Source organism: Diadema antillarum, unplaced genomic scaffold (genome assembly GCF_040938485.1).
Source record: "Diadema antillarum isolate AM-2024a unplaced genomic scaffold, OU_Dant_1.0 seq00000328_RagTag, whole genome shotgun sequence".
NCBI lineage: Eukaryota > Metazoa > Echinodermata > Echinoidea > Diadematoida > Diadematidae > Diadema > Diadema antillarum.
In genome coordinates this window covers 29,265-57,065 of record NW_027271345.1, presented here as the reverse complement: position 1 = coordinate 57,065, position 27,801 = coordinate 29,265, and the positions used below count along the sequence as shown (strand labels likewise).

Genomic DNA, 27,801 nt, shown 5'->3' with positions numbered 1-27,801 from the left:
CTCTTGAGGCAACAAATTATTACGTCACGGAGAACATTTGGAGGAGACGTTGTGAATTATTAACACTTTGCGCGGGATTTTTTTTCAACCATAACTCGCTGACAGAGTCCCCGGAGTTCATATAAGTATTGTAGTCAGTCATTACCATAATGGACAACCTACTCTTATGCACTATCCATGGTAAATTGAAATGATGATCATGGGAATATTATTGTAGGCGACTTCATTTTCCCCTTAGAGGAGGAAAAGTCAAATCTCAGCAAAAAGGCACTGTTTATTTGTTTGTTGTTGTTGTTTTCAGAAGGCCAAGAAATACGCACTGGAGTTTGTATCATCAATCACTGAAACAGTCAAAGAAATTTTTCTGTTTCCCTGTTTTTTTTTTAAGGATTTTGTTCTATCTTTCCAAATGTAACACCACATTATCTTTGACGTGGTGTGCGCAAAATACTGACGAGAAACGAAAGTGTGTACTAAATATTTCATTTCATTTTATTTCGTTTCCAACAATATAGAACATTTATTTACATTCACACATTATCAATACAATGTTGCTACGAAAAAAAATACTGTGAAATTAACAATACTTCACATCACTTTCTTTTGATATCAAACTGATAATAAAGTTGCAGGAAATGAAGGAGTCGTTCTGAAAAGCCAAGCTTGTATTTTGCAGTCTCCTCGTGGACAATTATTACTAATTACTGAACAAAACTAATATCACTGAGGAAGCGTATTTCATTTATTGATCATACATTTTGTCAAAAACATTTTATTTCTTCTGACGCTTCGGAAATATCATCCCAATGATTCTATGTAAAAGATATTAAAATATTTCAGAGGAGCGAGGGATAACAAAGGTGTCACATCGATGTCATATTGTTAGTTGCACAATCTGTTTTCTTTGTAGAAAATGCAATTATTACGAAAATATACAATCCTTGTCTCCCCCCCCCCCCCTGAGGAAAACAACATGTGCATAATGTTTTATCTTATACGTCTAATCGACCTATCAATAAACAAACAAAATTATAGTAGCCATTATGAATACTTGGGACGTCATGATGACGTCACTACCTTAAAGGGTAATGCTTACAATGAGTTCTCAAGGGAATGCCGACAAACCTTCTGCATCTGCGTGTCCGAGAGCCGCCGTAAACAATCGATAACGATATACGAACACTCCTCCATAAAAATTACCGACAGCTGCGATCGATGGTTTCGCCTGCAGATCGGAAGTTTCCCTCCCAGTGCGATCGTGGAGTTATAATAGTCTGCGAAGAGCGCGTCAGTGTTCATCTTGAGAATTCTTCAAAACATGATACCAAGAATAGTTTCTTCCATTTTATAGTTAATATCCCCCCGGATATAATATGAATGGCCATGTAACATGTAATATATGGCATAAACGGGACGAAGCCATCGAAGGAGAAAAACAACATCTGCACAATATAACTGTACATCACCATGCAGCGCGCTTCGCCAAATGACTTCGAAATACGTAAACCGAGTATTTTTCCGCTTGCCTGCTGTTATTATGGCTTTCTGCTTAAAACAGTTTTGTTTGTTTAGTATTTCCTTTTGCAGGCACGAGACACTTTTTGCTTCACCACAAGTGTTTTTTTCGGAAACGCATACATAATGATGAGCACCCTTACATCGATCCTATAATGTGTAGTCGTAGCAGAATGCATGGTAAACATACTTAGGCATGTAGGCCAACTTATTTTCTGGTTGAGGAGTGAACATCGACTAATTGAAGATGGAATAGTTATCTTGTCAAAATTGTAATTTGTTTGTGCTCAAACACACAAGCACCTCCGCGAGCTGATTCGGTTTAATTCATAATGCAAAATAATTGGCGAGCACAAGATATCTCTATATTAACAAGACGATGATCTCACACAAAAGTGAAACACAAAGCAAAAAAAAAAAAATGCTGCTACGGAATGCAATTCTGTGTAAATCATGTAATATGCCAAATCGAAATTCACTTTCTAAGCCCCTTCTGAGACACCTAATGTATTGTGTCAGCGCGTCGGTATCTTTTAAATCAGTACAGTGTGACATATATATATATATATATATATATATATATATATATATATATATATGTATATATATATATATATATATATATATATATATATTATGCATATATAGTGAGAGAGAAAGAGAGAGAGAGAGAGGGAGGGAGAGAGATGAATAAACAAGACGGAAAGGAGAGGTAAGGATTTTTGTTTTAAAGGAATGGTACAGTATTGGCGGAGATGAGGACTGGGCTTTCAACTTTTTAGCGAGATACCAAGAAACCACTTATTAAATAGTGCAGAGCATACACTTCTAGGAGGAATTCAAAGTTTATTTGATGGAAATCTGATCTGGAATGGCTGAGACATCCAAAAAAAAAAAGTAAAAGAAAGCGATCGTAATAAAATGTGGGTCCCACCTTTTATTAGGATCGCTCTGTCTTGGATATTATAGCCACTTCAAAACCAAATTTCATCAAATAAACATTGAATTCCCCTTGGAATTGCATGCTCTTTCACATTTCCTAAGATGTTTCTACTAATCTCACCAAAAATGCTAGAAACCTGAGATTAGGTCTCAGCCAAAACTATACGATCCCTTTAAAGGACAAGTCCACCTTCATAGACATGTGGATTGAGTGAATGCAGCAATATTAGTTGAACACATCAGTGAGGGTTTGAGGAAAATTGGACAACCCGTTAAAAAGTTATGAATTTTTGAAGTTTCTGCTCAGTCACTGCTGGATGAGAAGACTACTACAGCCTGTGATGTCATAATAGTGAACAACGATATAAAGAAAACATAAAGAAAATTCAACATATTTTCACTTTTCTCGCATAATAAAAGAACGTTTGACTTGCCTGTACAGAAGGCAGGGTGAATGATATTACCTTTAACATACGTCAGCGACAAGTCGAGGAAATGTGCATTTTTTTCAAAAAATAAAAATTTGTTAAATTCTCGTTATATTTTTCTTATATCGTTGTACGCATGTGACATCATACACTATAGTAGTCTTCTCATCCAGCAGTGACTGCGCAGACACTTTAAAAATTCATAACTTGTGAATGGATTGTCCGATTTTCTCCAAACTGTCATTGATGTGTTCTAATAATATTGCTGCTTTCACTCATTCCATATGTATATGAAGGTGAACTTGTCCTTTAAATTCATAACAAGAAAAAAGACTGAGACCTAATGTAAATAACAACAGTGAATAATATCGTAAATGTATTCCGATGAGCAGCGATGGAAAGATCCTTGATATATTTCCGAATTAAAGCATTAAAATCAAGCCCACTATGTTCATCCATGCAAAGTCTTACGTTGCGTGAAGACTTAAATGTTGTTGTGTATTAGAATTTTTAACTTTAATGATAACGTGAGAGTATGGTATAGAAATGGAGAGAGTGTTGATTGTTGCTAATTGAGAATTACATTCCCGTAAGCAAATATTGCTAAGCCCAAAACATGATGTAAATATATCGATACGTTTGCCTCAAACTCGTACGACACAAAACACAAAATAATGTGTAGATCTATCGATATGTTTGCCTCAAGCTCTTACGACACAACACACAAATGTCGGCGAACCCTTTCGTAACGTCACTACATTCGGCCACCTTTCTCCATCATTTTTTTTTTTCTGAAACAAGCCTGCTGGAAAATGAAATAGACAACCAAGCAAAATAGACACAAACTGAAAAAAAAGGAAAAGGATTAGATGGGCGCGCAACTTCTTGAAAGTTTCATTCAGTGTTCAAATTACTACCAAAAAAAAAGACCGTCAACTATACGGCACAAAGAAGTTGCTGTGGTTCAGAGATTAAGACAGGAACTCGCAATCCTAAGGTCCCAGGTTCGATCCATCATCAGCATCAGTAAAGGTGTTCTTTAAGGCCATACAATTTATCCTCATCACTTCCTATTTCGTCGGTCCTTTTGTTGCCGTGTAGTAAGTAGTCAATGAATTGCTTTTTCCTTCTTGTTGTCAGCACAAAAAAAAAAACAAACAAACAAACAACAAAATGATGAAGGCATTGATACTTTTTGTTCGCATGATGTGCCAAGCAGGAAGACGACACAATTATACAACGCATCGTTAGTCAACGCTCAATCGAACGTGAGGAGAATAGGTACGAAGTTTAAATGAACAAAACTCGTAATGTAATTGTAGACTCCAATGAAATTACAACGGTATATAATATGATTAACCATGGATATAACTGCAGAATTGAGTGTCAAGGATGATAGGCGTCAAATTAATCGTAATGATTACAAAATAGTCCACAAACAAAACAAACAAAAAACCAGGAGGAGAAGAAGAAGGACAAACGAAAGAAACAAGGTAACGCAAACAGATGGGAATAGAAGACCTAAATCAATGGTCTAGTAAGTTACATAGAGGCTATAGCAGTCGTATATATGCATCCACAAACATTGGCTATTAGATTCAAGGGAGAATCTATATAGTAATATGTGTTTGAAACTCTCTTGCAATATACGAATGCTGATGCGAGGAAGCTAAACCCAATGCTGATTAGCCCTTAGTTCGACTGGAAATTATCGATAACAGTCATTGCCAGGTATTGATTTATTAATTGGATAGTGAGCTAACGATGGGCGCTGACCTCCAGAACTGTTACGCCAGTAATTGTTTTCTCTGTCTGTTTATTCTTTCCGTCTATCAGTGAATATATCATTTACCTTTCTCTTTCTTTTCTCCCTCTCAAACTCATACAATACGCCACTCGTTAAGTATCTTGCTACCGAGTAAGAGTGACTGTATTTGATAGATGATTTCTGCATCGGTGACATCAAGAATGCATCACCTGAATGAGGGGATTAAAGGTCACCATTAAATTGGATTATGATTGCCGTGATACGTCATTTGCTCCAGCGACAATCGCTCCGGTCCTATTATTTTCTCCTGGGACTTAGGGGTTAGGGATGGGTTAGGATTGCGATTAGGTTTTAGGTTTAGTTTGATGTGAGGATTAGGATTAGAGTTAGAGTTGGGTAGAATCTGTGTTTGGCTTAACTGCGTGCGGATATTTCACTGGAGCAATTGTCACAGGAGCAAATGTCATGGAGCCTATGGCTACACATAATTCAATTCAAATTTAAATTCAATTAAATCAAATTAATCATTTCCGTGTTTTTCCACAAAACATAATATGTGAGAATTACAATGATCTTTAGCAGGGGCGGATCCAGGAACTCTGTAAGGGGGGGGGGGGGGGGGGGGGGGGCTTTAAAAAATTAAAAGAGGGCCCCCCTTATTTTTCTTGTTATTTCGTTGGTTTTAACAGACAAAAATAAGGGGGCGCACCCGGTGCGCTCCCTCCTTGATCCGCCATATACTGTGGAAAAAAAGGAAAGAAAGTTTATTTTATTATACTTTGGAATGTATATATATTTATGACTGAATTCTTGATTTACTTTGTGTTATGTTTTGGTGGAAGAAAAATGAGAATGAAAAATGAATAAGAATATATGAAATGAAATGAATTGAAATGAACGAAACAAAGGATCAAATGAAGTAAAATGTCACAATGAAAGACAGAGGTGTACAGAAAAAGAGAAAACGAGATAAGAAGAGGAAGAGGGATAAACATTGAATACTACTTGGCATACACACAGTGAAATGGGGTTTCCTTTAAGTTTGTGTAATGCAACAATCGCTATTACCTCGAGGAGTTATAGTGGTATAAGGAGCGAGGTCCTAGACTCTATAGATGGAAATTTGGGGTTGGAATCCGATGCGGTACTTACGTTTTAAATAAGACGTCTGACTTCTAATTATACTGTTACTCTTGGCGCTGATTCATAAATGGATATTAGTTGGTATAATTTAATGAGATACGATAAGAATGGCAGACCTTCGCAGGAAGAGTAGGGGAATGCACTGAGGAGAGGCTTTTCTGTGTAAATAAAACATAATTATCATGAGGTAATGAGCACATGGTGCGGGTAAAAAAAAAATATGATGCACAGTCGGAAAGAAAGAGAGAGAGAGAGAGAGAAAGCGAAAGAAAGAGAGGAGGAGGGGGAGGAGGAGGAGAGAGCATATTACGTGCGAGAGATAGTCGGGAGGCCTATAACTTATACATGGGGCATAGAAAGAAAGGGAGGGGCGTGAGCATGATAGTGCGCCTGGGTTAGTGTGAAAAAAAAGTGAATCACGAACCTTGCACATAACGCTTTTGATAATGGCCGTTACAGCTACAACATCTACCTCCTACCATCCCCGCCATACCCCCCCCCCCCTCCTCCGTCCGACACGTCTGGGTATCAGACAGGTATCAGCTAACGAGCATGGTTCGATCGGCTACCCTTGGCAATAAAGCAGCTCGAATCTCGCCAGGGTCACATTGATTGGCTGCGAAGCTAATTTAGCCATATGTTATTGTTGGCTGGTTCCAACTGGAATGAGGTGGTCTGCACAGATATGCGATCGAAACAAAATCATCGAATGTAATAAACATTGGAATTAACCTTTATTCATCTTTGAAGTCGGCTCCGCATCCAGCAAATCTCTGCTAAGCAATTGATTACGTATCAAAATGACATGCGTCAGGCTTAACGCGTATTAGCGAGCATCGTGGTTTATCAGTATAAACGAAGTTTCATATCTAAGTTAGATATAGAAGGCCTCGAGCGGATACCAATGATTGTGATGGAAAGGTTACGATTTTGCCAGTATGTTGTCTTTGAGCCTTTATGTTCCCCATTCCCTGTATTGACTAGTGAATTGTCGCATATTCGATCAAGGACAATAAAAAGTCCTTTTCAAAAATGATATAACGTTTTAGGACGGATAACGACCTACCCTAGGTGATTTGACGTCAGGTATACTTATAGGAACAAGGTGCTATAGGCACTTGGAGAAAATTACCAAACTGTAAGTGGCCAAAACGAAATGGTTCTCAAAATAGAATATGTCATTTTAGGCTGTTGGATACAGGCTTTGTGAGCTTTGATTTCAAAATTGACTTCCTGCAATGATCAAAATAAAAGGTTTGTTATCGTAGCGTTATGACGTATTGATTGGCGGTGCTTGTAATCACACTTCGGGGTGGCTCTCACGGTGTGAAGCCTGTCGGATGACAAGGTAGCGATTTGTTGATCAGAATGACATCAGATTGAAAGCAGGTCGCAAGAAGTTGAATGTGACAGGAGGAATTATTGCGAGGAATAGAGGGAAATAAAGTCACAATAGTGGTTAAGGAAAAGCATCAATCACAGGAGCGAAATGAGGTAGAAGCAGTTACTTTTAAGCAAGCAGTCAAAAAGAAAGACAGAGAATTGGTTTATAATAATAGATGAATAGAGAGAGAGAAGAAATGGAAAACAGAGTATAGTGAGAGATACAAGAGAGAGATGGTAAGAGAGATGAAAAGATGGAGAGAAAGTCAGAGAGATGGAAAAAGATGGTGTGAGAGACGGAGAGAGAAGGAGAGGGAAAAAGCGATAGATAAAAAGGGAGAGAGATGGTGAGAGAAAGAGAGATTTTAAGAGAGAGAGGGGAGAGATGGAGAGAAACATGGAGACGAAAGAAAAGGGGGAGAGATTGAGAGAGATGGGAGAGATGGTGAGAGAGATATGATGAAAAAGAGGAAAAGAGAGAGATGGAGAGAGATGGTGAGAGGGAGAGGGAAAGAGAGAGGGAGAAGGGGTGATCGGAGAGATGGAGGTGGCGGATATACGGTGAGAAGGATTCATGAAGAGACGGAAAGGGAGAACGTGGTAGAGAGAGATGGAGAGATCGTTGGAGATGGTGAGAGATATATAGAAAGAGATGGAGAGGGAGAGAAAGTGAGAGACGCAGGGAGAGATAGAGAGGGAGAGAAAGTGAGAGACGCAGGGAGAGATAGAGAGGGAGAGAGAGAGAGAGAGATGTAGAGGAAGAGAAGGAACAGAAGCCTGACTTCTCAGAGGGTGTTCAAGTGAGACTCGACATCTTTAGCTGGAGAAAAGTTGCTGTCGCAGCGACCAGAGTGAACGCCTACCAGGCCGACATGTTTCCATTATGTCAAAACGGGGATACATATTACAAACAAATCAAATCATATCTCGTATTTAAGTACTGTAGCCTATTTTCAAGGCTGCAGGGTCTGTTGAGCTCTTCCTCCAATACCTGAAAAAACCATATATTATTATATGCCTTGAGTTTCAACCACCAAATGGCCTATGCATGTTTTAATCTGATATATTGTCCTTCTGGTTCAATACTGATTATCCATCCTCACATCATATAAGAACAAGTACATGAGGTTTTTTGCCTAATTCTCTCTGTACAGTTTTGTTCATTTTTTTTTATTTCATTTCCTTTTCTTCATTCAAGACGGCAAGAAGGTTCAGTCAATTAGTTGACTTTATGACTATCATGTTCATCGTTATTGTTGTTATTGTCTATTTATTTATTTATTTATTCCTTTTTATTTTCACGGGGTAGTCCTTTCAATAAAAAAAAAATGATTTACAAAGGGGCTCTGCAGAAAAACAATACAAAATACAGTACATAAAAAAGTGAAACAAAAGTACAGTAAGTCAAAAAAGGAGAAAAAAACACCACACGTGGCTTACAAACTCAATACAAAATTTAAAAAATGCATATGTATAAAATGCTGAATTACAAGTAAAAGTATTTCACGAAAAGGTCCGGAAAACACTTTCCACCGTTTGCAATCCACATAATACATTAAAATGGCATTGTTATTGCAGCTATCCGATGTCTGGATTTTTAAAGCAATATACAGTGTCCAGTGACGGGACAGTCTTTATATAAAGACAGTCACATGTATGATGGCCCGGCGATAACCGTACGGCCTGTCGATGCATCATCAAAACATTGAACCTAATGGCCAAGGAATCAAGATTAGCTATCCACACCCATTCCCATTTTTGTCGTCTTCAGGACGTTTTGTAGCGAGAGCAGATGATGATCGGCGTCGGTGATGACCACTCTATCAAAAATGGTGATGTTGACAATGATGACGATGCTAATAACGTCATGTATCAGTGCCAATGCACATACCTGAAAAAAAAAGCAGAGAAGTCGTTTCAATTTTGTTGATTGTTTACGATGTAATTGTGTACTATGATTATACATGTCTACATGCTGACTAAATAGACTATATCATAAAAAAAATCAAATATCAGAATGGAAAAAGTCACAAGATAGTGAGAGGAAAGAGCGACAGAGACGGAGAAAACTAGATAAAGGGGGGAAGGAGCTGGAGAGACAGGGAAAAGGGCGCCATCAGACACACCTCAGAGGAAGAAAGAAGGAAGGAACAACTTATAAAGAGGGCAGGGCGTGGAGAGAGTGAAATGGAACCTTTCATTCAATTCTATCCTGCATAATCAAGCTAAATTTGATTCATATCATACAAAAATAACAGACTGGGATGAACTTTCTATGAAGACAATTTGACATGAGAAAAAGACTTTAAATGTTGATTTTGATATTTTCAATGATTTCGTTTCCTAATAGTGATGACGATTGAAAACACCTCAGCAAATAAGATTATTAACATGATTAAGGTGGTGAAAGCATCGCATTAAAAGACCTTGCATCAAATTTGTTTGACATGAATCATGAAAAAATATGTATTTTGCATCAAATAATTTTCGTGATATCAAAATCCAAGAGGATTCCAAAAATAATGGGGATCTAGATCATAAAGTGGAAATGATGCACAAAGTTAAAGAAAACAACAGGCAGAGAAATGAAAGCAGCAACATGGATGGAGTGAAGATTTCTTTTACAAACCTGTATCTTGCAGATCGTTTATAGAGATATACACCTTCGGCAGTCGTTTTAAAGGTATTGTCTACCATTGGGAGCAGTCATTTAAAAGATGTTCGAGTTATCACAATATGCATAAGTGCAGGTCAGTTGTATCACAAAAACTTCCTACCATATAAAACTTTGTAATAAAACCTAAAATGTAAGGAGATATAACTATTTTTCTCAATAAATCATAACTGTGGACGGTTAGCCATACGGCTCAATCGGTAAGCTCCCTGCATGCCTTAGTCTAGAAAGAATTTTATCATAACTAGTATATCGTTCACGTTATGCATATCTAACAATATCTAACATTGATTATACAGAATTAAAATTTTACGTTGGTTGTTTCTATCCCTAACTCACATTTCAGGAATACTTTGAAACACTAAAGCTGGGTTTTTTGTTTCATCTACAAATGGTAAATAATGCCTTTAACGATACGATGACAACTGATCGATCCCACCATATCGTCAGTGCGCGTAATTTCATCTTAGAGGGTTGATTGGGGTTAACTGCTTTCTTTGAGATTCATGTGGGAGACTTTCTTGTGGATGTTCTATGGATGTATCCTGATATCCTACTCCGGCCTCATTCTGGCATTGAGTGACCAGAGGTCATCCAGGTACTTCTAAAGATGGTACTAGTGGGTCCTAGTGATATAAATCTATCAGTGTGTTGAATCCTGGTCTGGGGAATAAGAACAAAAAGAGGTTTTAGGACCGTGTCAAATGGTTTTAAAGATATTTATAAAGAACACAATTTCTTTTTTTCTTTTGGTTTGGCCATTCGATATGATTGTAAGTGTGTATGTTCCTCTATCGGTGAAGGTAAACCATCAGTAGGAACTTTTAGTGTGTGTGTGTGTGTGTGTGTGTGTGTGTGTGTGTGCACTTGTTTATAATACAGTTCGAGTACATATGTGCTTACACACACCCACCGTTATAGGAGAATTTGCCGTGTGACCAGTATTTCGAGGAGCTCCTCGAATTGAAAGGTTTGTTTAAAAACATTTCAAATGACGTAAGAGTCGGAAAAAAGAGCCCTGCCAAATTCTCCCCACAGTGTTCAGTTACAGGCACATTGCCGCTCATTATGTGGGGTCGGGTACGAGAACTGCTAATCCCTGTGTGAAAAAGTTGAAGAGCGCCCCCGAATGTTTGTCCTCGATTTTCCTTCTCGAATTGCATGCGCGAGCCTAATCTGTGTGCACGTGCGCCACGCCTGGCCTGCGCTATCGCGAGGGATCGGCCGGATCTGGATGGTCGAGCATCATTCAGAATTTACTGGTAAGTTCAAAATCTTTTTTATAAATTGTATAATCATGGTTTAAAGAGATACGTAAAGCGTCTAGCCTAGCCTGGGAAAAGAATGATGTTCCTCTGAGTTTTGTTTTATGAGTCTGACCGGGTTTTAACACAGTGTAACAAGCTCAAACGTTACTAGTTACTCGTTACTCGTTACTCGTTACTCGTTACTCGTTACTCGTTAGCCCCACCCGGGCCTTTTTGGGTTCTGATGGTGTCGACTGTCGTACAATTGTACTTGTCAAAACTTCCAGTCCATAAATATTGTAATAATGTATCGTTTTCTGTCATGCAATAATTATCATATCATGCTACATATTCCGGAGGATACAATTTGAAAAAACTATGGTGCCAAACCAACGATTACTAGTACAGTGATCGCGTTTGTTTTGTAGAGTGCAACTCGAACTGTGTCGTCCTTATAAATACTATAGGCCTAGTTATATTTTTATTACTATTGGTATGCTACTGTAACAGTCTCTGGGACAGGTACAAGAATGATGTAGACTGCTAGCCATTGATTGACATTGTTTGGGATGAAACGGGCATCATTTCATCCTGATCGCGCAGGGTCATTAATAAAAAGAAAATAAAAAAGTTACTTAAAATTAAATCATGATTCCATCATATTTTTTTTTACATCATCAACATTATGATTATTTTTTGCACCGTGGACCTCACAAAGTTTGGAAATAATATGAATGAAGATTAAGGGAAAGAGGCATATATCTTGAACAATATACCTGCTTGTGCATGACTTTAGTAATATCCAATCTAATGATTTCATATCTAACTTTGATTGCCAAAAGGTTAAACTAAAGCTAAGGAGTGTTGGATATGAAATTATTGTAAAAATAATTGTCCAGGTGCCATGATCTCAACCATCAATTGCAGCATTTATTGAGGAAATATGAATACAATTAACGTGATTATTTAGCACCAAGATAATAAGCATAATTGTCCAGGTGCCATGATCTCAACCCTCAATTGCAGCATTTTTAAAGGAAAAATAGAGACAATATTGATTGCTCTGGTTTAAATGAGTGCAATTTTTGTGTTGGTTTTATTTTTTATCTTTTGGCAAAAATTTCAACTTGGGTAAATTACAGAATACTGGCAGCCAATCACGGATAGCGCAAATCGCTCTGAAAAGAGCGTAAATGCGCTTACCGATAGCAACCACCTCAGATATCAATCCGCATAAGTGATTCGCCTTGTCAACGATTGCATTTGTTTACGTGTGTTTTCTTGACTTGTGCGGTGAGGAGAGTGTGGTTGTCCATGCGTTTAGTATGGGGGTTCGGGGGTGTCCCCTGATAATGGCAATAATGTAGTTCTAGATCCCGTCCAATGCTTGCATTTACGAGGCGTATTCACGATTTTTGGAGCAGAGGAAGGACTAGAGAAAGTGATGAATTGGGGGTTCGGGGGTGTCCCCCGGTTACGGCAATAATGTAGGCACTCTAACCGTAGACTTTGCGTTAGGTCTATATTCTAACGTTAGATCCCCCTTCTTCTGACTTCTCTGAATCTCTCTCAGTCTAAACTAGTGCTAACAAGTTTTGGGTCATTTACAAGGTATACTCACGATATTTGGAGCTGAGGATAGTGCGCATTTGTGTAGAGGACTAGAAACGAGAAAAATTTAATTCAATTATATAGGTGTACACATGCGTGTCCATGAGTATGAAAATCACCCCCTAAACAGGTTTTTAGCTTCAATCCCCAAATGACCCCTAAATAGGGATTTTGTTTGTTTTTTGTCAAAATACCCCCTTAACAGGTTTTTAGCTTCAGTTTAAAAGACCCCCTAAACACAGATTTCACTTGTTTTTACCCCCTAACGCATTTAGTCTGATATCAAAACTACCCCTATTTGCTGAATATTGGCGATTTTGATCCCCTAATGCGTAACGCGTCTTCTGGCAAAAAAAGGTCCCCTTTTTATGCGTTTTGGAGGATTTCAAAATTACCCCTTTTTACACGTTTTTTTTGGACGTGCATGTGTATGGCAATATAATTGAAGTGGCCCCCCCCCCCCCCCTTGTGGCATGTTTGGGTAGTTGCAATTTCACATGAAAAATGCAATGTTATTGAGTCAGTGACCTATTAAATGATGTTTGTTGTATTGATTTATTCTTTCCAGGGAATGAAAAATGCAGTCAAGGAAGACTAGACGACTAAGGAAGAGTAGACCATCTCATGAGACGATCATCCTAGCAGGGGACAGCCCGTTCATAAAGAAAAAATTCATATGTGAATACAAAGGTATGTAGACCTCAAACTCCAGTGGTCCTGCTGAACGTTATTTAACGAGGGATAAGTGCCTCAAAGTATGTGTATACATGTATACACAGGGTATATATATGCAAATGGCTTTGCTATACATGTATGATTTGTATAGTGTTTGCACCAATTCAATAATGACCATTTACTTCCCACCCTTCTCACTGGATGCCTGTAGGCCTGTTGGCCTGTCAGTTGACAGCCTCCATACCAGTTGTCTCCATTCCGTTCTGACTGGGCCAAGGAGCTGACTCTGTTAAAGTCCTCATTTTGGGTAATCTCTCTTATTTGGACCTCCTACCTCTTTTTTGATCTCCCAATCGGTCGTTTCTTTTTGGGTTTCCATAAGTGCATCCTCTTGGTGTCCCTGGTGTCTGGCATTACCATCGTAATTGATTTCTTTGTATAATGGTCACACTGACTCAGTCTCAAGGGCCTGCCTGATGTTATCATTACAATCTATCTCTCCTGTCTCCTATCTCGGCTGCCTGAATTTTACTCTTCAGGTTTGTAGTGAGAGTCCAGGTTTCACTGCCGTAAAGAGGCACAGGTGTAAGAACAGTTTTGCATGCTTTGACATCTTGAAGAATTTCTTCTCTTTCATGAGGGGGTAGAGTGCAATCAGATTTCTGCTGAATTTCGCTATTGTGCTGTTCGCTTTCTCTTTCATTAGGTTGTTTGAAGTCAGCTTGCTACCTAGGTATGTGAAGCTATTGGTTTTATTCAGCAAGTGCCCATTTACAGTGACATCTCCTTCCTCCTGTTCCCTTCCAACTACAGTATTATCCAATCTAATGATTTCACATCTGCACGTACCTTTGATTTCGAAAATGTTAAAGATAAGGAAATCAGTGTTAGATATGAAATTATCTTACAATAATTATCCAGGTGCCATGATCTCAACCCTCAATTGCAGCCTTTTTTTTGTGGAAAAATGTAGACAATTTTGTCTCTTAAATACATTTAACATGATTATTTAGCACTAAGATAATAAGCACACACCAGACGTGATAGTAGGGTTTGCACCAAACAGTGATACGTAGAAATCTCCTCCCCCGTGGAATGTAGTCCGCACCATACACAATTCGAATGTGTAATGTTGGCACCCTGGTGAAGCCTTTTCTTTGTGTTCGTGGCATTCCAGTCTCCAGCATAGCAATGTGAGCCATGTAGCATGTTTGGGCAGTTGCAATTTCCCACCTGAGTACTACTGAGCTCTCGCCTGATAACCAGTGTTGGTCAGATGTTGGTTATCGGGCGAGAGCTCAGTAGTCTAGTGGATATGACACCTGTCTAGTAATCAGGAGGTCCCACCCAAGTACAAATAGCCCATGATTTTTTATCATGGCTTACTCAAAACACACTGAACATTCGGTGTTTATCCACGCTGAGAAGGGCAATTATTCAATCAGTTGATAGCATTTATAAAAACTTGACGCAAGAATCATTAATTTGAATTAAAATATACTGGTCTTAAATTCCTTTGTTAAGGGGAAAATACTGCCTTCTTTATTGGAAAGTGACATGCATAACTAATTTTAGTGATTTTTCTTCAGAGATGACAGCTTCATCTTTTCAATGTTGGTTAGCCTATGTCATTTACATGATCATAGCATTTGTCTCTGATATGCTCTGGATTGGTCTACCCCCCCTAAAAAATAGCTTAATTTCTAACATGATTTTATGAATCAAAGATCTCCTTTAATGTTAATCTCCTTTAATGTATACTTGAATAAAACAAAATCAAACTTGTTCATATGTTTTTTCTCTCTCTCTTAAACAGGATATGGCGTATTTGCTCAAGGAGACATCCCCAAAGGGGATTGTCTCCTTGAGTACAGGGGGAGGATGATGGAGACCAAACTGTGGGAAAAACTTTATAAAGAGTCAGAGAGGGACTTCTACACGTTCCATTTTAAGCATAAAGAAAAAAGTCTATGGTGAGTGTGAACACTTTCTAATGTAGTTGGCAATGCCCCTTAGCTATTGCAACAGTGATGTTGCCCAGGCGAGTAGCATGCAAGGCTTTTTGGTGGTCTCTGACGTTTTTTTAGCTTTTGATTAGTTTATATTTTGTAAAGTCCTTGGTCAGGTAAAAACTTCTGGCCAGTTTTGATCGAATTGAGTTTGTTAAAGCTCTTTATTGTGATGCTATCATTGTTCATTCTTAATTTGATTCTTCGTATTCATTCACATTATTCACAGTATAAGGTACCATGAAGGGACCAGTATTTGGTACCTAACGTTAAGTCGCATCAGTTTTGGTGTGGCTTAAATCGTAACGTAATCTGTTCATCATCTGATAGGTACATTTCATATTTTAGTGTTTGTAAGCTTCCATCACAATTAACAGGTCACAGTCTTGGCAAAAGAGCACATATTAGCCATCATGAAGAATTTTGATAATTTGCTTGGGGGTTCACTTAAAACTTTAGTGTCTACTTTTTGCACTTCAACCTATGAGGGGTTTATGCATGTTATTATTGGCCATGATATGACCTAATATGACCTTTTTCTTAATATGCCCATTTTACCAATAGTAACCCTAGTTTAACAGCAAAAAAGTGTTAATTAGTCCACTTTTCATTAAATTTTCAAACTCTTTTTATTGTATTTTATCTCTTAAGCATTGATGCATACGAAACTGACAGTCTGGGGAGGTACATAAATGACGAACCCAATGACCCAAACTGTATGATGAAGAAGGTGGAGATGAATGGAAGCCCTCATCTTTGTATGTTTGCAAAGCGGTGCATCAAGGAGGGAGAGGAATTAACATATTCATATAATGCTGACAACCTACCCTGGAGACAGGTAAGTTTTGCGGTGGTTTTCAGCTTTTCTGTGTTATATTTAGGAATGTTGAAGTACTTCTTTTTTACTTATAAAGGCAACAAGGATGATTCAAAAGACAGGAGTAGCCAGATTTATTTGATTCAACTCAGATATTTAGCTTACTTGAGCTGAAGGCTCTTATTGTTTTCTGTTATATGTACGTATGTTGTCCATAAAGTCTTTACATTTTCATCTTTTTGAAAAGTCATGGTTGAATTTTCCTGATGGGTAGGGAATTCAAAGTTGTTCACATGGTGCGCATGGCCTGCATTGGAGCCGTGGGGAAGCCCCCAAAGGGCCTAAGTTTCAAACATTTTCCTTTCCACATCCAGAAGAACTGTCACTTTCTTTGGTACATGTATGAAGGTAACCTTCCTAGGTACTGAATAATAGCTAGGTGTTCATGACAGTTCTCAGTGTGGCCCTATTAAGCCCTCCCCCCTAAAAAAGATATGGTGCAAAAACTTATTATTTTGGAGTAATTTTGCTTTGACTCCCTAATATAACTTTGTCTTCATATTCAAGATATTCGTTGAAGTATATTGTGTTATTATATTCCAAGATATGGTAACAGGTATGCTTTGGATGAATTTCTACATAATTTTGTGAGCTTTAATCACTTTCAATAGATAATGTAACAAAGTATGTGTGTTTAATTTTTCACAGGTTTCATCATTTCACTGTAGAAGGTGCAGCCCTGGTGTTGAAGGTAATTACATGTACCAGTCCTCAAAATGCCTTATTTTGTGCATAGTGTTTGTATAGGGTTTCAATGGGTAGTGTGACAATATTACACAGTAACCATGGTCAATAGTCAGAGGTCAAGGGTCAACAAACTGCTGTATTTTTTGCATAGTGTGTAGTAGTGAAATCAGAACTATTTTTACCTATTAACATAAAAGCAGCAGCATGACAAACTATGGGGTAGGGACAATAATGGAATTTACACCCTTCTTCAAAGGACAGACAATACAGTTCCTAAATTGCCCAATGCACTACTCTCCAAGAATTTTTATCTGGGACCTAATGATATGTGGTATGCAGTCCTATCCACTTAGACACAACTTGTCATTCCTACTTAGGCTTCCCTGTATGTAAAAGCATACTTCCATTTCTCCATACTTGGCTATCATTTTTGTCTTGGCTATCACTGTGTGTGTAAGAGCATGCATCCATTGTACACACTTGGCTATCAATCTCCTCAAATAACTGTGTGTGTAAGAGCATGCATCTCTTGTACATACTTGGCTATCAATCTCCTCAAATAACTGTGTGTGTAAGAGCATGCATCTCTTGTACATACTTGGCTATCAGTCTCCTCAAATAACTGTGTGTGTAAGAGCATGCATCTCTTGTACATACTTGGCTATCAGTCTCCTCAAATAACTGTGTGTGTAAGAGCATGCATCTCTTGTACATACTTGGCTATCAATCTCCTCAAATGTGTGTGTAAGAGCATGCATCTCTTGTACATACTTGGCTATCAATCTCCTCAAATAACTGTGTGTGTAAGAGCATGCATCTCTTGTACATACTTGGCTATCAATCTCCTCAAATAACTGTGTGTGTAAGAGCATGCATCTCTTGTACATACTTGGCTATCAATCTCCTCAAATAACTGTGTGTGTAAGAGCATGCATCTCTTGTACATACTTGGCTATCAATCTCCTCAAATAACTGTGTGTGTAAGAGCATGCATCTCTTGTACATACTTGGCTATCAATCTCCTCAAATAACTGTGTGTGTAAGAGCATGCATCTCTTGTACATACTTGGCTATCAATCTCCTCAAATAACTGTGTGTGTAAGAGCATGCATCTCTTGTACATACTTGGCTATCAATCTCCTCAAATAACTGTGTGTGTAAGAGCTTGCATCTCTTGTACATACTTGGCTATCAATCTCCTCAAATAACTGTGTGTGTAAGAGCATGCATCTCTTGTACATACTTGGCTATCAATCTCCTCAAATAACTGTGTGTGTAAGAGCATGCATCTCTTGTACATACTTGGCTATCAATCTCCTCAAATAACTGTGTGTGTAAGAGCATGCATCTCTTGTACATACTTGGCTATCAATCTCCTCAAATAACTGTGTGTGTAAGAGCATGCATCTCTTGTACATACTTGGCTATCAATCTCCTCAAATAACTGTGTGTGTAAGAGCATGCATCTCTTGTACATACTTGGCTATCAATCTCCTCAAATAACTGTGTGTGTAAGAGCATGCATCTCTTGTACATACTTGGCTATCAATCTCCTCAAATAACTGTGTGTGTAAGAGCATGCATCTCTTGTACATACTTGGCTATCAATCTCCTCAAATAACTGTGTGTGTAAGAGCATGCATCTCTTGTACATACTTGGCTATCAATCTCCTCAAATAACTGTGTGTGTAAGAGCATGCATCTCTTGTACATACTTGGCTATCAATCTCCTCAAATAACTGTGTGTGTAAGAGCATGCATCTCTTGTACATACTTGGCTATCAATCTCCTCAAATAACTGTGTGTGTAAGAGCATGCATCTCTTGTACATACTTGGCTATCAATCTCCTCAAATAACTGTGTGTGTAAGAGCATGCATCTCTTGTACATACTTGGCTATCAATCTCCTCAAATAACTGTGTGTGTAAGAGCATGCATCTCTTGTACATACTTGGCTATCAATCTCCTCAAATAACTGTGTGTGTAAGAGCATGCATCTCTTGTACATACTTGGCTATCAATCTCCTCAAATAACTGTGTGTGTAAGAGCATGCATCTCTTGTACATACTTGGCTATCAATCTCCTCAAATAACTGTGTGTGTAAGAGCATGCATCTCTTGTACATACTTGGCTATCAATCTCCTCAAATAACTGTGTGTGTAAGAGCATGCATCTCTTGTACATACTTGGCTATCAATCTCCTCAAATAACTGTGTGTGTAAGAGCATGCATCTCTTGTACATACTTGGCTATCAATCTCCTCAAATAACTGTGTGTGTAAGAGCATGCATCTCTTGTACATACTTGGCTATCAGTCTCCTCAAATAACTGTGTGTGTAAGAGCATGCATCCATTGTACATACTTGGCTATCAATCTCCTCAAATAACTGTGTGTGTAAGAGCATGCATCTCTTGTACATACTTGGTTATCAGTCTCCTCAAATAACTGTGTGTGTAAGAGCTTGCATCTCTTGTACATACTTGGCTATCAATCTCCTCAAATAACTGTGTGTGTAAGAGCATGCATCCATTGTACATACTTGGCTATCAATCTCCTCAGTAGATAAAAGTAATAAATGATAAAATTAACAAATAATAAAAGTAGCTTGATAAGAAATGGCACTACTGTGATGTTCAAGAAATTTTATCTGGGAGCTCTTAATATGCAGTTCTATCCACTAACTGAGATACAAAACACTTCAAAGATTTCCCTTTCCAAATATCTGCATATTCCATGTACCCTTTAACTGGTATTACAGCTCACATTGTTTTACATCATTGTTCTACAATCATGAGACCATTTTGTGTGATACAAATCGCATTATCTTATTGTTGCAATCAGGACCAATACTCAGCACAGCCAACCAACCACAACCCCCTTCAGACCAGCAGCAGCAGCAGCTGCATCAGGAGCAGGAGCAGCAGCAGCAGCTTCATCAGGAGCAGCAGCAGCTGCATCAGGAGCAGGAGCAGCAGCAGCAGCTGCATCAGGAGCAGCAGCAGCAGCAGCTTCATCAGGAGCAGCAGCAGCTGCATCAGGAGCAGGAGCAGCAGCAGCTTCATCAGGAGCAGCAGCAGCAGCTGCATCAGGAGCAGGAGCAGCAGCAGCTTCATCAGGAGCAGCAGCAGCTGCATCAGGAGCAGGAGCAGCAGCAGCTTTATCAGGAGCAGCAGCAGCAGCAGCTTCATCAGGAGCAGGAGCAGCAGCAGCTGCATCAGGAGCAGGAGCAGCAGCAGCTGCATCAGGAGCAGGAGCAGCAGCAGCTTTATCAGGAGCAGCAGCAGCAGCTGCATCAGGAGCAGGAGCAGCAGCAGCTTCATCAGGAGCAGCAGCAGCAGCTGCATCAGGAGCAGGAGCAGCAGCAGCAGCAGCAGCAGCAAGAGGAAGTAAGTGTTGTTTGGTTTGGCGAGAAAAGTAATTAGATGTTGTGGAAATTTTTTGCTTCCATGTATTTGCGAGACAATTGCCAATCATTTCATTTTTGAGAATGAAACATAGAAATTATTGCATCTTTGTCTTGCCTGAACAGAACTCAGAAAGAGACTCCTTTTTTTGTCTCGCCCACCGTAGTTGGAGGTGAGACTAAGGGATCTAAATGGCATTCATTTGTCATCTGTCCGTCATTCGTCTGTCCGTCACAATGCTAAAGTTTATACCAGCAAGACTTGCTTAGCTAGGACATAACTTGGCAACTGTTAATCCAATAGCATCCAAACATAGGTAGATGCACCTCGGGGACCTTCATATTATACTTGTGTTAGAGGTCACATGGTACGGTCAAAGGTCATTTGAGATTAAACAATCTTAGGTTATAGATGCAACATGGGACCTGGGCAAGCGGGTGAGGCACAATATGGCTATTGCCTTGTCTGTCTGAAACATGGTCTGTCCACTGTCTGTCTGGTGGTCCATCTGTGTCTGACAAAATGTCAAAGTTCGTATCTGATTGATAACTTAAGTAGTGTTTGACAGATGTTAATCTGATTTCATACAAAGGTACATGGTATTAAAAAAGCTTAAGCTTGATTACAGAGTATGTATATATGTCAAATGTCAGCGAAATGTTATGGCTCATGCAAAAATTAGCATTGGTCGCAAAATCAGAGGACATTCATTCCTTCTGTTTTTATCACCTAAATATGACAGTGTGATTTGTTCATGTTTTAGTAGGCCTACATTGTTCTGAAATTCTGATCATGTTATTTCACACATAACACAGGCAGCAAAACATGCATGAATTCCTGCTGTACTGTGCCATTCTAAAATTTGATTTGTATATTATATTGTTAATTGCCAGCGCATGTATGCACATATATTTCCTATAAACAATGTTTTTGTAACACACCTTAGTCTAGATTGAGTTCATAGATTTGAAGATTAAAAAGATTAAAATCCAAAGAGTAATAGAAGATCATGGTACCATTGAGTCAGTTTTTTTTTTATTTTTAACAGTGCCTTTCTGAAAATGATGAAAACTTGCACCTTCTGACACCCATACATACCACTGTTCCATGGTAAATTAGCAGATAATGATGCATGAAGGCTAATCAAATGACATATTATAGCCCATAGATGGCAGCAAAAAGCAGCATCGTCAACAATCCAGGTTAAAGTTTGCATAGTCACACTTCAAGGTTGTGCTGCCAATACTGACTGTCCTTTTTTACAATAGTTAGAACTTATATTGAGTCTGGTTCAGCAATTTCAATTTAATAACCTTTTAAACTGGGATTTAGTAATTTTAACATTTCATGCATCGACAATCCAGATTAAGTTTGCATAGTCAAACTTGGAAAGGTGATTCCAATACTTGTTCATGTAAACAGTTCATATGAACAGTCTTGAAACCTATATATATACAGGCTAATGATCCAGTAGAGTGTTTCTCTTCATTTTAATCTTTTAATTCCTGGTGTGTTTCATTGTTTGTTTCAGTGTGAAATAATGATTTTTTGTGTTAAATTTAAGGTCATTGCAATGTACAATATTCTCCCTATAAACTGTACAATTCCATAGTACATGAATGTTTTCAGTTTTGTTAGCTCTCCTGAGCTAATTAAAAGCTCAAGGTGAGCTTAGGGACGTTGCGGTAACTATGGGACAAAAATGACCTGTTGTTGGACAGTGGCACCCAACAACTATTATTGGTGCTGAACGCTGTATTTGCCCGGCATATCTGCAAGCATTTTTATTGATGAATAGTTGCTATGGATCATTGTGCTATACCATGTGATTTGCATCCTGAAGTGACCGCAACGTACCTTATGCAATTGTTTTTCGCCCGTCATCTGTCGTTTGTCGGGTGTCGTCTGTCAGTCTTTAAACTTTTTACACTTTTTTACTTCTTAAAAATCCCTGGCTGGATTTTCACCAAACTTGTCAGGAATTATCGTAGGGAAAGAGGTCACAAGTTTGATCAAATGAGCTACACTGCCCCCCCCCCCCCCCCCCCCCCCAAGGATCAGAGGCATAGCCGCCTATGCCAGTTACTAAATGATTTTCAAAAATCTTCTTCCAGGTCCAGAAGTGCTAGACCCAAGTAATATTGTGGGAAGATACCTTTTAAAATGAATGATAAGAGTTGTATTTAGGAGTCCCCGGAGACATCCTGTAGGCCTCTTTGAGGGGTACCATGAAAAGGGGGGGGGGGGGGGGGGGGGTCCACCATTGTTCCATATATGTACATGTTTTGATTTCTTAAAAACTCCTGGCTTGATTTCAACTAAACTTGCCTGAGGTTTGCTGACTAGAGCAACAAGTAGTGTTTTGAAACTGGATTCAAAGCATTGGGGCAAATTTTATAAAAAGCATGAGGCTAGTTGACACGAGGACGCCGTACACTGCGACTTGGATCAAACACATTGCAAGTTGTCAAAGTACATGTACTTGAGCATTCAATGTGTTCATGTAGCATGCCAGTCAATGTGAATGACAGAATAACCTCCATGGCCACTGCACCTTAATTAACTCTCTTCTCCAAAATACCTGTGTTCCCACTAAAACATTATGTTGTATTACTATTATAATATTATAAGTACTGTTTGATTCCATTGACAGCTGGAGAGGTACAAACTAAAGATGATGGAAACTCAAAGGGACCTTGAGCATCAGTTAGAACAGGCCCAGAGAGAGGCTCGTGAAGCACAAGCAGAGCTCATGAAGATGAAGGTCTCACAGGAGGTAATAATTATTTTTGTCTGTTTGTGAATGGTTTATATACCACGTACGTGACCCCCACCAGTAAACTTGCCTAAAAAACTGCATTGTCTTAGGCTCCGGCAATGCACAAACCGCAACCAGCCAACACAGAAAAGAGAGAAGAAATTTGAATAAGAATAGAACCACTCGACTGGCATGCCATGCTACCCTGAGTGTATCCGTATACACTGCACAACTGCTGCCTAAACCTCACTTTGTCTTTTGCGCTCTTGGGCGCTAGTCATCTCTCGCAGCGTCGGCCTGTTCGTGTGCGCTTGGCGTTCGATTGTTCGGCTGGGTGAGATATCACGCTCTATTCAGGCTGGGACCCAGCGGGCCATTCAAACATTGGTACCATCCCCTCCTACGGCGCCAGTCCACCTGCCCGTGTACTTGAGTGCCCTTGGTACTTATTCTCACACTCGTCCATCGCCTGCGCTTGGCGCTTTCCGTGGTGCTCTCCAGCTTCCTCCGTCTGGTCCGTTGCAGGCAGCTCCCCCCGCTTGCATGGGTTTTTGCCCCTCCTGCAACAAAGAATTTAGGGCAGGGTTCTCCTTCCAAGCGGATGTTGCTGGCAATGGTGACTTCCCCTCGGGCTTTGTCAAGCCCCGCTTTATGAGATCTGCCATCCCACCTCGCGGTTTTAGGACGTGAGTCGCAGGCAATTTAAGTCTTCCATGGGAAATGTTATGCGCCCAGCGCACAGGCGGTGGAGGAGTCGTCTCCGCTGCTTCTTTTATGGTAATCAGTTGTGCAACTATACGGGTACACTCAGGATAGCACGGCACGCCAGTCAAGTGGTTCTCTTCTTATGGCTGGTCGCGGTTCGTGCATTGCCGGAGCCTGAGACAAATGCTGCAGTTTTTAGGTAATTGTGCAGGTGAGGGTCATAAGTAGATAAACTGATCATTCCTGATCATACTAATTGTTTACAAAAAACAGCATGGATGCATGAACAAAAAAAATAATAGAGAGCAACTGACAGTTCTCCAATGGATGCTTAGAAATTTGATAAAACATGTTTGGTATAATGGTGTGTGTAAGGACATGCTTCCATTTTACATACTTGCAAGGCTAACAATCTCTTTACATAACTGTGTGACTGTGTAAGAGCATGCATCCATTGTTCATACTCGGCTATCAATCTCCTCAAATAACTTTCTGTGTAAGAGCATGCATCCATTGTTCATACTTGGCTATCAGTCTCCTCAAATAACTGTGTGTGTAAGAGCATGCATCTCTTGTACATACTTGGCTATCAGTCTCCTCAAATAACTGTGTGTGTAAGAGCATCATGCATCTCTTGTACATACTTGGCTATCAATCTCCTCAAATAACTGTGTGTGTAGGAGCACGCATCTCTTGTATATACTTGGCTATCAATCTCCTCAAATAACTGTGTGTGTAAGAGCATGCATCTCTTGTACATACTTGGCTATCAATCTCCTCAAATAACTGTGTGTGTAAGAGCATGCATCTCTTGTACATTTTTGGCTATCAATCTCCTCAAATAACTGTGTGTGTAAGAGCATGCATCTCTTGTACATACTTGGCTATCAATCTCCTCAAATAACTGTGTGTGTAAGAGCATGCATCTCTTGTACATACTTGGCTATCATAGGAATGAGATGTAGTCAAATGGGAATATATTTTTGTACGTTTAAATTTGTAGGCTGAATTGGTAGCTACCACACCTTGATGTAAATCATCCTATATTTTGGAAGGGATATTTTCCCCCTTGGTGCATCAGAGGTTTGTTAGGAATGCAGATCCATTCGTAGGAGAGGCCAACCTCCCTGGGGCTCTCGTTCAGCCTTTTTGTGTGTGTGCAAAAGAATCCACAATATCTTCTTTAATCCCCAAATTGTAACCAAGATTAACATTAATCCCAAATCATTAAAGCATATGATTAATCAAGAGCTCTAGCATAATGAGAATGATGAGAATTTTATCATAGCATCCGATGCTTGATGTCACAGTTAGTCCAATTGATAGTTGTACAGGTAGTAATAGTAAGTTGTACTGGCACGACCATGATGTTAATTCCATCCTCATATGATCCTTTTACTATTAGCTGCGCTGGCATTCATGTGGGCAGCTCTTTTTTACAGAAGACAAACAAAAAGCACCTTTGTGTATTACAGTCAACTCCACGTAAGTCAAAGTCGCATAACTCGAATAATCGCCTGAGTCGATGATTGTAGAAAGTCCTGATTTTCCCCCATAGACACACGTGTGTTAAAACTTCGCATAACTCGAATTCTGTACGTCGAATTATCGCCTAAGTCGAACAAATTTCCCGGAACAGTTGCAATAAAAACCATTAGATACACGTCACGTAAGTAGAATAAACCACAACATGTTGTCAAGCACGCGCCACCAGTTGTAGCACATTCCATCTTTGTTCAGCCCGGTTAAACGTTAGCACAGACGACTGAAGCAGCACATTCCAGCAAATTTAGACTAGCCGTCGCACTCCCAACGCTCATCTCTCATCTCTGTTGCGTTAGTTCTTATTTCCCCTCTCTCTTCACAGTTCCTTATTCGCCCCTTCTGTTTGCCTCTCTCCCTTTCTTTTTTCAGCACTACAATCTCACTTCTAGCAAGCGAACGACATCAAAGCAACATGCGCTGCAGCTAGGGCATCCCATGTGTTGAAATATAAACTCCGCGTAAGTCAAGTATCGCCTAAGTCAACGCGTTTAACTCATTCCCGTGGACTTCGACTTACGCGGAGTTGACTGTATTTATATAATTTGAACTGTTAGTTAAATTAATGAATGTTAAATAGCGTTTTTATTGGTTCTTTTTATTCCAGCAGTTCAAAAAGGCGTTTAATGATGATGGATCGGCTAACGAGACATCTTGCAGCGGATGTGTACCAGAAAGCTCATTTGATTCCACGAATTCTGATGACGATCTACCAGGTCTGTCAAAATCTAGAGAGAAGAGACAAGAAAGTATGCATGGACTTGACCTAGAGATGACCAATGTAAGTTCTAGTGTTTTGTGTACTTTGCCAATAAAGTAAACCTAATTGTTAACCCGTTAGCACTCAGAGCCTCCGTGAAACGCGTCAGCTTACTCCTCACAGCGGTGTGCCAAAACACGGTATTATAGACCTTGGTCCGCAAAAATGAAATAATGCTTTAGGAGTTGATTTTCGTCAATCGCAAGTTATGTTTATTTTGGAGAATAGAAAATGGGGAATTTTCCTAATTTTGTGCTGAAAATACTATGAAATTGCTAAAAGTGGTACTTACATCCCAGTAATCGGAATTGACATTGAAAATCATCTTGAAATACCGATTCACGAGCTCTCCTAAAGATAATATTGGTTTTTTTTCTTGCAGCGTAGTCATTTCGATAGCGACGAGTTTTGGCCTATATATTTACATGCAGCAAGATCAACTAGCGCGGCTTTGTTTGCCCGCTGCTGTGCATCACTGTGTTTGAATGGAAATTTCATGAAGATGGTCCACAGGAAGCATCAACTTTTTATTATGGATGTTCACGGCAGAAATCCCATTGACCAAACAAACACAATTGCAGCCCTGTACGGTGCGTATTACGGATACTAAAGCGCGCTAAAAATGGACGGGCGGTTTGAGGAGTAACCTGAGAGGCGGTTTCGGGCAGTTTGAGTGCTAAAGGGCTAATAAATATCACTTTACTTTCCTTTCTCTTTGAATGAAAGGTTATATTTGTCATCCTGTGTTAAAATAATAATTGAATGGGTGAAAAGGCGGACGGAGTTCAGTTGACTACATTATAATCAAATTTTTCCAGTATAATTGTGCATTGTGTTTTCTGTTGTCCTTAATTTCAGAACATGAAAAGGACGTTGGGTAATGACAGCTCATCAGCTAACGAGACATCTGGCAGTGAATGGTTACCAGACAGCTCATCTGATTGTACAGAGTCTGATGATGAACCGCCAGGTATGTCAAAATCTAGAAATGAGACTCGTGACCCTCATGGAGAAAGTGTGCAAGGACTGGACAAGGAGTCAAGTGGACAAGATGCTTTCCAGAGAGACAATGTACGTTGGATCGGATCTTCAAGAGCTAGAGCGAAAACGGGCGAGAGAGTCTGGGACAAAGTACACTATTGCATATTCTGTAATAAGGGATACAAAAAGGTAGTAGAGCACTGGTTTAAAAAACACTGTGAGGAAGCGGAGGTGGGTAGTATCAGTGCGCTGCAGATAGGAAGCAAAGAGCGGAGAAGCCTCATTGCTAAATTAAGAAAATGTGGAGACTATGAGCATAACTCTCGGGTATTAGGAGGGTCAGAAGAAGGCCCATTGGTGGTCCACAAAAGGCCAAAATTTGGGACAAAGGATAACCTGAATACATACAATTTCTGCTCAGGATGCAAAGGCCTATACAAGAAGGCAGCATTGTACAGGCATGCAAAGAAGTGTAAAAGAAGAGCAAAAAAGCGTGAAAATCATCAAAGGTCAGGAGCTGCTCTGATGCCAGTAAACGGAACAGTTTCAGAAAAACTGAAGGTAGTGTTTCTGGGAATGCAAAGTGATAGGTTAACACTGATTGCGAGAAATGATCCTATGATTGTCAAACTTGGGGAGTATTATGTAAATTCAGCAGGCCACACGGATAATTACAGAAATTATGTCTCA

General features: G+C 39.4%; 1 protein-coding gene and 1 long non-coding RNA gene across 2 annotated transcripts; both read left to right on the top strand.

Annotated features, from left to right (window-relative positions):
* The first annotated feature begins 15,051 nt into the window (after positions 1 to 15,051).
* LOC139730694 (uncharacterized) lies at positions 15,052 to 17,432 on the top strand. The gene is made up of 3 exons (XR_011710937.1): positions 15,052 to 15,359; positions 16,047 to 16,233; positions 16,921 to 17,432. It is a non-coding gene; the product is annotated as an uncharacterized lncRNA (long non-coding RNA).
* A 2,319-nt stretch (positions 17,433 to 19,751) lies between these two features.
* On the top strand, positions 19,752 to 26,858 carry LOC139730696 (uncharacterized). The gene is made up of 4 exons (XM_071641563.1): positions 19,752 to 19,766; positions 20,159 to 20,347; positions 23,019 to 23,141; positions 25,978 to 26,858. The coding sequence occupies exons 1-4, from the start codon at positions 19,752 to 19,754 to the stop codon at positions 26,188 to 26,190; spliced, it is 540 nt and encodes a 179-aa protein (XP_071497664.1). The 3' UTR covers positions 26,191 to 26,858.
* Positions 26,859 to 27,801: the final 943 nt, after the last annotated feature.

What these genes read in the sequence shown, in the direction of transcription:
- LOC139730696 (XM_071641563.1), top strand. An exon ending in AGCAGCAGCAGCAAGAGGAA is followed by an intron (nt 20,348 to 23,018) that starts GTAAGTGTTGTT and finishes TTCCATTGACAG; the next exon opens with CTGGAGAGGTACAAACTAAA. An exon ending in AGATGAAGGTCTCACAGGAG is followed by an intron (nt 23,142 to 25,977) that starts GTAATAATTATT and finishes TTTTTATTCCAG; the next exon opens with CAGTTCAAAAAGGCGTTTAA.